This window comes from Sciurus vulgaris (genome assembly GCF_902686455.1).
Source record: "Sciurus vulgaris genome assembly, chromosome: 2".
In the NCBI taxonomy this organism is placed as follows: Eukaryota; Metazoa; Chordata; class Mammalia; order Rodentia; family Sciuridae; genus Sciurus; species Sciurus vulgaris.
In genome coordinates this window covers 11,542,226-11,550,517 of record NC_136462.1, presented here as the reverse complement: position 1 = coordinate 11,550,517, position 8,292 = coordinate 11,542,226, and the positions used below count along the sequence as shown (strand labels likewise).

Here is an 8,292-nt window from a genome sequence, read left to right as displayed (position 1 = left end):
TGGACTCGCCATCTTTGGTCTGAGGTGTCACAGAAATAGGACCAGGTGAGTGGCCAGGAGCCAGCTCTGGAGAAGCTCTGGGTCCCCCAGCCCTGGCTTCTGCAGAGAAGGAAGGCGTGCTCGTTCTCCCAGGCAGAGGCAGGAGCAAGAACCCTGCCAGGCCCTCACTCCGCATCGGCAAGGACACTTCCCCGCTTCCCGGAGACCTAGGACCCAAGCTTACTGTTAAGCGGGACGCCCATCCCATCTCATCCCTTGGCCAGTTCACCCCAAGTTTCTTTTTCTTTATTTTTTTGGACGGGCCAGAGTTGCTCAATTTTTCTTTAGATGCCACAAACTAAGTTTCTGGGCCTTGGACTGGTGGTGGTGGTGGTGGGGTACGAAATACAGACTGGCCCATCTACGTCGCCATCACTTTATTGTATTGTCACCGTTAACTTAACTATAAATACTACGGTGGGGAGCAAGATGCGGGCGGCCTCCGAGCGCGCGGGGCTGCGAGCACGGCGTGCCTGCCAGTCTCCAGGCGCCGACCCTCCCGGCTCTGTACACTATTCACAGCTCCGCGGCCCTCTTTCTCGACCCCCTCCCGCAAGGCAGCGCGTGTGCAAGAAGTAGCATCGTCTGTGTGCAAGTCCTTGAGTCAGGCAAGCGCCACGGCCAGCCCGCGGCCGTCAGCTGTCCGAGTCCAGATCGCTTTTACCTTCCTCTTCCCTCTTCTCGGGCGATGCCTTCGACGTCGTCTTGCTCCACTTCTCGGCGTTTTCCGACTCCTCTGACGAGGACCGCTTCTGCCGCCTCCATTTGGCGCGGCGATTCTTAAACCAGACCTGTTGCGCAAGGGAGCACAGAACAACAGTGAGCAACAGGGGCGCTCGCCCCGCCGCCGGCGCACCCTGGGGCTCTGTGCGGCCGCGGGAGGACCGGGGCGCGGAGTCGCGAGCGGGACGCCTCGCACACCAACAAAAGGAGCGGAGCCGCTAGCTCCCGCTTCCGCGTTTTCTCTCAACTTCCTGGGCCTAAAGCGCCCTCCAGCAGCCTCCAGGCCGCCACCGGGACGTCTCTAAAGCGTAGGGAGCCCCGGGGAGGGCTGGGCCAACCCGCCCCGGCCCTGCTCTCCGGGAGGGACCGCTCGACACCGCCGGCCGGCCGGGCGCCTACCTCCACTTTCTCCTCCCGGAGATGCACCTTCCGGGCCAGCTGCTCGCGCGTGCCCACGTCCGGGTACTTGGTCTCCTGGAAGAGGTTCTCCAGCGCTTCGAGCTGCTCGTCGGTGAAGATGGTGCGGTGCCGCCGCTTCCGCCGGCAGTGCAGCTGGTTGAGGAGCTGCAGCTCGGTGCGCGACAGCGTGCCCACGTTCATGTAGGGCAGCATCTGGTGCGGTACCGGGGACACCAGCACCGAGCCTGGGCCCTCGTAGCCTGCGGCAAGGGGGGCGCACAGTCAGCCACCTCCCTGGTCACCGTGCACACGCCCGCCGGCCAGCCCGCAAACCTCTCCCACTTAAAAAGCCGCTACAAGGGGGTGCCGGGAATCCGGGGAACACAGGGATCGGGTGCAGGAAAATGGAGGGAGCGTCCCCGCGAACGCTCCCAGGGCCAGTCGGGGAATTCAAAAAACCTGTTTCCCCACGGCAGGCACTAAGTGATGGCTCGGGCGTGGAATCGTAACCAGGACACTACGCGGGTTACTTTCGCTAACTCTCGCCTCAAGTTTGCAGGAAGGCGTGTGCAAACTCCGGTGCCCGGCCGGCCAAGAGATGGGGGAGGGGGTCGCAAGAGGAGAAAAGTTTGTGCAAGGTGACTAAAGCAAGCGCCACCACCCACCCACGTCCCAGGGGCTAAAAAGCGCCGGGTTGCGAAGGCCCGAGCGAGGGCGACCGTACCTGAGGGCGTCGGGACGCAGGAGCACTGCTGGGCGCCCAGCGGCGGCACGGCCCCGCAGCAGGCCGGGCCCACGGGCGCCGCCTGCACGTGCAGCTGCCCGTAGAAGTAGTTGTTGTAGCCTAGGCGGGAGCCGCCGACCGCGGCCGGGAGGCCCGCGCCGCCAGGGGCCACCGGGCGCGGGTAGAAGGCGCCATAGTCCGAGGAGGTGCCTCCGCTGGCGCCGTAGAGCGAGTCCCCGTGCAGGGCCGGGAAGACGACCGGAGCCGCGGCGCTGGGCGCCACCGGCAGCACCGAGTCCTTGCAGCGCGGCCGGGCGGCCAGGATGTTGTCGATGCTGAACATGCTGGCGGGCATCCCCGAGCCCCGCGCCGGGACCGGAGGGCAGCAGGGCCACGCAGAGGGAAAAGCCCCAAAGTGGGGGTGTCCGCTCTCCTCCTACCGCCGACCAAACCGAAAGAGAGCGCCGGCGAGCGTGAGCCCCGCGCCCCTCCCCGCCCCCTGCGTCCGCTCGCCCTCCTCCCGCCCGCCCCTCGCCGCAGCGCTCGCTGAACTCAACCCGCGGGTAGGACGAGCTCGGACCAGCTGAACCTCTTGTTGGTTTTATACCGAGTCGACGTCATCCTGGATTTAGTTCCTGGTAATATGCAGATGACAAACAGAACCAGATTTGGCCTTTTCTTTTCCTTTGGGTGGGGGGAGGCTTTCCAGGGGAGGGGGAGAGGTGCCAAGGGGAGGGGGTTACAGGGCCTGAAAAGAGATTGTGGATTGAGAATTAATGAAATTAACCTAATCTTTTCCATTCGGCAGCCCCGCGGCGGCCCGGTCGAGCTGGGCGGGCGGCCTAATTGCCCCGGTTAATCTCATTAATTCCATTGTACCGCCGCCGTTAACAGCTCCCTGCGCCCACCTCTCCGCCCCCACCCTTTTTTCTCAGATTGGGTCCTATTATTGGGTGCGATTTCCTCTGCCTGTAGCTCAAATTCATCGTGGCCGGTTTTACTTGGGGGCTACTTTTTCCCCCTTTTCGGAATCTGTTTTGTTTTAGAAAATGTGAGTGACTGTGTCCTTCCTCAAGTGGGACGAAAACTCCGCTCCGCCCCTGGGCCTCCGCGTACTAGCGGCCTGATTTCAACTCCGTGTCTCCCTTTTTAAATCTTAAAGTTCTCTTCCGAATGGAACTGGTTAATGCCCAGCCCTCGCCCTGGCCTTTTGTTTTTGCAAAAGTCAAAATTTGTAAAGGTAAAAAACGACGAAAGAAAAGGTGCATCGTGTTTTCTAAAAAATCTTCTTTTTTTTTTTTTTTTTTTTTTTTTTTTTGCAGCCACTTTGGGTCAGAAAACCACCATGGCATCCCTAGGTCCTTACACAACGAAGACCAAATTGAGCCACTATTTCAAATTCAAGAGTAGCACTCTGAAGCGATGCTTCCCGCTGCTCCCTGCGTGGGTGTCGGTAGGTTTTGTGTTTTTCCTTGTTAATTCTTATTTTTAGAAGTGGGGTGTCCTCTTCCCCTGTTTGGGGTTTCCGATCCAGATTGGAGCCCTTGGGGCTTCCCAATCTTCCTCCGCAACAACTGAGTTGCATTTTTCTTTTCGACCTGCTCACTCCCTGACTGACGGGCCCCCTAGCTGAGGACTGTCCTTCAACCTGGCAGGCCCACGCTGGGTTCCCCAGGCCCCAGGGGCCTATGCCAAGGCCGGCTCTGCTCTCCGCAGGCGACCGTGGTGATGTGCGGGGAGGTTTCTCCGCACCGCCGGCCCTCCTGGCGGAGCCGCGGGAGGCACAGCCAGCCCACTCTGCGCGCAGGCGGCAGAGCGCCTTTCTAGAAGGTAGGCGACGGTGTGCGCGGAACGAAAGCAGCCCGTGAAGTCCCGAGGCCTGGGCGCAAGCCCCTGAACTTGCAGAGCTGTCTTTCCTCGGGCCTTCGCGCCAGCAATGCCAGCCATTCCAGCGGGAAGGGGCAGTACCTACTCGGGCGAGACCGCGGCGGGCCGGGATTGCAGACCTCTCCGGGGTCCCGAAGGAAGGCCGCCTTTAACTCCTACCCATTTTTCGCCTTTATTTCCTACCCATTTCTCTCTAACCGATTAACCAGGGGTTCCCGCAAAGTTGTCTAAAATCGCCTCAGTAAGGCTGAGTCAAGTATGCTGCCTCTCCCCAGGCACCGGGGAAAGGTCACTTGTCAATTGCTTTTCCCAAGTCAAATAACCCTTGCGCGGAGCTTTGGTCCTGCCGGGGCGCAGAACTCCAGCGGCGCAGCAGAATGAATGCTAGCGCTGGCGCTTCTCGCCGTAGTTCTCCCGGATTGGAGCCCTAAGTCCGTAACACCCACCCGCTCCTGGTGTCTGAGAGACTTGGTTCTTTGCTCTGCAAACTAGAGGTTGTAGCGGAGAGGTTAGGACCCAATGGAGATGAGTCTCAACTTGGGGAGGCAACAGATTTAAAAATAATTATACCCGCTCTGGAAGGAGAGCGACCCTCTCTTTCAGAGGTCAGGTCTACGGTAAGAAGACCTGCTGTCGCGCTCCTACTAACCAGGGAGGGAAGCAGTTTTTCCCTTCTGAGAGACAGCGAACGGCTCACTTAGGTCCCAGAGCACACATGCTGCCGCCAGCCTTTCTCAGGTTCAGTTGTACAGGGTAATGGATGGAAGACAACTAGAGGCTCAACTTCAGCAGTGACTTTTTTTGCTGGTGACTGTGCGGCGAGCTGGGCGGGATGCGTCTTTTCAGATCTTTACCTGAATCCGCGGAGGCAGATTTCTACCTCCCGACAAAGCCCCAGTCACAGACCTACAAAAGGGTCCCCAAGTATTTAAAAGTGTTAGGACGAACTTGCCAGCCAAGCCCACCCTCCGGTCACCTTCTTCTTGGTGCTTGTCCTTAATGATCAGGTTGAACAAACTCAGAGATTGTCTTCACTTTCCTGAAGCCCTGTAGCTGTACTACTCAACCACTAGAAGGAAGAGTACCGGTTAGAGGTGAATGGGGACACCTTGCAAATTGCCCCTCTTTTGGAGGCCTCGAGATTTTAATTGATTGAACCAAATCCAACATTAATTGAGCCTCTTACAACTTATTGAGGGTAACTAGCCCGAGGAGGTTGGGGATGGAATAAAGGACATTTTCTTGTTTTTTTCATTGGGACAAAGGAGTGGGCTGTCTCCACCCCTGCCCCCAGCCTAGGGCAGGGTCTCTGAATCAGTTGGGTCCAAGATAAGAGTGAATTTGCAAGCTCTATCCTCTAGCGGAGGAGAATTTCAGGGAAGGGGTCACAGGGACCCAGAGTCACACACTACTCACACTTCCAGCTCTCAGGGAGCTCACCCCTGCGGGGCCGTACCTCCCCCACCTGGGTACCCCTCAATCTGAGGTCGCTCCTCTTTGTCTTCTGGGAGGCAGACGCTGGAAAGCAGGCAGGGTCTTGGCCTGTTACTGCGCCTCCTCTGAGGACGAAAACCCACAAGTGTCCGCAACGCGCCAATCTTGCCCCTCATCGCCTGGCGCAATTGGAATAACAAATGCAACGCAAGCAAATGGTCCCCCTCGTGTTGCTAAGCGATTGTTTGTCGGCCCCACACGCACCGCTCAGCATGGGAGGACCGGGAGCGTCCAGAGGCAGCCGGGAGCGCTTCGGTGGGAAAGGCAGTAAACACGCTGCTGATTTTCCCTATTATCACCCAAACACGATTTCACACAAAGCAATCACCACGCAGAAGTCTATGAAAATGTGTTTGTTGAGGAGTCATTCGCCCCGGTAATAGCCCTCATTTTTAAAATATTAAAGAATAGATCAGTGGATTCCACATGCATAAGGTACATTTGCTGTTTGGCCTCTGTGGAAGGCGTCTGCGCTGCGGTCATCGCTAAATTGATTCAAAGAGTGTAGATTAAATTGCTTCTCTGATTTAAAACAGAGTACTCAAGTTTGGAGTGTGTCTGGGCATATCTCCGCGCCCCGAGATATTTTCATCGTGGAAAAAGCTGTCCGTTTTCTCCTTACACCCCCTCCCCATAGCTGTATTTTTAAAATGCAGACCCGGCGCCAACTTCTTGGGATTCGTTCCTTAATTCTCTCACTCTCTTGCCTGGTCACAGAGCAGAGTTTATAATCGGATGCGTGTAAGATTTCTCCTATCATGCGCAAAAAGCTGGCGTGTCCCTTTCAAAGGTAACCGAGCCCTCAGGGCTCTATAGAGGTCAGAGGAATTAGGAACAATGCGGATTCCACTGTCGCGGTGGGTCGCCAGCGTGCAGCGCTGAGACCTCAGTAGTTTTCACGGCGCAAATTGGTTTTCTCGTTGGTATTTGGGCTTTTTAAAAAATCCAGGGTCTCAGAACTGGTGCTCGAACAGGCTCTATGGTTCTGCGGCTACCTAAAGGACCCCTCCGATTGTTTGGGGGGCACTTTGGGGGAGGCTGGTTCCCCTGTGGTGTCGACCCACCGGCGCAACCGCTCCGCTAAAGGGCAAGATGCGCTTGGCGCTGCGTCTCCCGCATTCAGTCAAACGTAGGGAACTTACTAGATGATTTTTGATAGAAGTTTTGAAACATTCTAAAGAAAAACACCCGAAACCCTAAGGACAAGCTAATCAAGGTGTTAAGAAAGCACGTAACCCTGGGAGAGAAGAGGGTGTCGAAAAATGACGTGTTCCCAAGGCCTCCAGGGGAAAAAAATAGCTTCAGTTTTCCCGGGTTGCAGAAATCCGCTTTCAGCCGGGTTATTTACCAAAGTTTGTTTCAAAGTGACTGCACCATTGCTTTTGCAAATCACAGAATGCAAATGATGATAATTTGTTCTCAGAGGAACTTTCTCTTGAAATGATTAGCAAAGTCAGTCATTTGAAAATTAGAGCGAAGGCACAGACGGTCCTGAAGCCCCTCGCTAACCGATATCAGCTTCTAAAGTTTTCATTCATGTAAACCTCATTAATGAAGATCTTTTATTTAAACGTCAAGGGGATTTGAAATTTAGAGTAAATTATGAAGCTTGTATGTCTAGCCAAGTCATGGGTCAAATGCATTTGTGAAAAACTGCTAAAAGAGCATATGGTTTTGAATTTTTCTACAATGACTAGTGTTTAAATAGATTGCTTGTACTGCTTAACTTCATGTGTAATTTTGACAGAAATTGGCCTATAGCCTTTTGATATGTAAACATTTCAGTCTTTTATGCGGTATAAAAAAGACACTTGCTTTTTAGGATCAGCTCAGGCAGTCACCCTGTAATTCAGAAAGCTGGCACCTACCATTACATTCTTGCTAGATTTCAACTTTCAAGTGGCAGCCTCAGGGAAAAAAAGAAAAAAGAAAAGAAAAGAAAGAAAGAGGATATTTCAAAAGCAATGTCCATTTGGGATTAAAAGCTGCAAATGAGGTGAGAACGTGCCACTTACTATCTGAAAGAAATGGATAAACCATAGTTATTAAAGAACATTTCTGTCACTTTTCTTTAAGCCGGCCCATCTGAGGGAACACTTAAGCAGGGTTCAGAGACTGACGGGCATGTCATTAAATGCTTGTCTTAGGGCGGAGCTGATCAGTCCAACATACAAATAGGTGTTAAAAATCTAGGTATCATTTCAGAATGTTACCAGCGAAATGGCTCCATGTCACAGAACCCATTAAGATGCAAAAATCAGCCTCTGAAGAGAATCATCTGGGGCACAGAATAGCCAGATACACATCACTTCTCTGAGCCACGCATGGGTCTTTCTTGGTGGAAGGAGCTTGCTCCTGGGGCTGTACAGTGGTGGCAGGGTGCAGCTCAGTCCTCTCTGGGCTCCTGGGATTTCAGAAAAACATAGAAATCTGCACAAACCCATTCCTTACTGATGTATCTGTCTCCCATAAACTAGCGCTAGCAGGAGACCTGGACGGCCTCGGCAAGCAGAGAGGCAGCAGCCCTGTGCGTGTGAGCAGGGACCACATGTTGGCTTCCTGCGTGCTGTAGGGTAGGCACAGCTCCTTCCGTCTGCTCTCGAGGTCCTGCCCATGTCTGTAGTGTCAGTCTTGTCATGTGCAGACTTTCCAAGTGACACGGTCCCTCTGTGAAGTTTTGGAGGAACTGGGGAAGACAGACAGCTCACAAAGCGAGAGAGACCCTGGTATTTTTTGGGTTATTTTTGCACATTGTTAAGCGGCCTGACTTAACAAATTGAAATCCTCTTTCTAAAAAAAGACCTTGCTGGGACGAATTTAATTAAGAAGAAGGAAAAAAAGACTCTGGGAAAGACAGGAGGAGGTGCTTTACTTAGGGTTCTCAAACATTCCAGCTCATCTGATTGTGGTCAGCAAACCCAAAGGGAAGGACACATTTTATGACATGAAAGAAGGTTCTAGGCTCTTTGTTTTATGTCTTGTTCCACCCCCCCCAAACATTCAATACTCCAGTCTAACCTTTTGTT

General features: G+C 54.1%; 1 protein-coding gene and 1 long non-coding RNA gene across 2 annotated transcripts in view; one reads left to right on the top strand and one right to left on the bottom strand.

Annotated features, from left to right (window-relative positions):
- Positions 1–407: 407 nt before the first annotated feature.
- Positions 408–2,392, bottom strand: GSC (goosecoid homeobox). Its single transcript, XM_079127693.1, has 3 exons — positions 1,886–2,392; positions 1,162–1,421; positions 408–830 (listed from the first exon to the last, which is right to left on the bottom strand). Exons 1-3 carry the CDS (start codon positions 2,238–2,240, stop codon positions 675–677), a joined length of 771 nt encoding a protein of 256 aa, XP_078983819.1. The 5' UTR covers positions 2,241–2,392; the 3' UTR covers positions 408–674.
- A 37-nt stretch (positions 2,393–2,429) lies between these two features.
- The window catches only part of LOC306654304, a 31,085-nt gene continuing 25,222 nt past the window's right edge, over positions 2,430–8,292 (top strand). Inside the window, exons 1-3 of the long non-coding RNA XR_013761934.1 lie at positions 2,430–2,523; positions 3,208–3,338; positions 3,602–3,715. This is a non-coding gene — a long non-coding RNA (uncharacterized lncRNA). The remainder of the gene's footprint in view (positions 2,524–3,207; positions 3,339–3,601; positions 3,716–8,292) is intronic.

Coding starts and splice junctions, on each gene's coding strand:
- GSC (XM_079127693.1), bottom strand. CDS start 2,240: ATGCCCGCCAGCATGTTCAGCATCGACAACATCCTGGCCGCCCGGCCG. Junction 1,422..1,885: donor CTGCGTCCCGACGCCCTCAG/GTACGGTCGCCC, acceptor CCCTTGCCGCAG/GCTACGAGGGCCCAGGCTCG. Junction 831..1,161: donor TCCGGGAGGAGAAAGTGGAG/GTAGGCGCCCGG, acceptor CTTGCGCAACAG/GTCTGGTTTAAGAATCGCCG.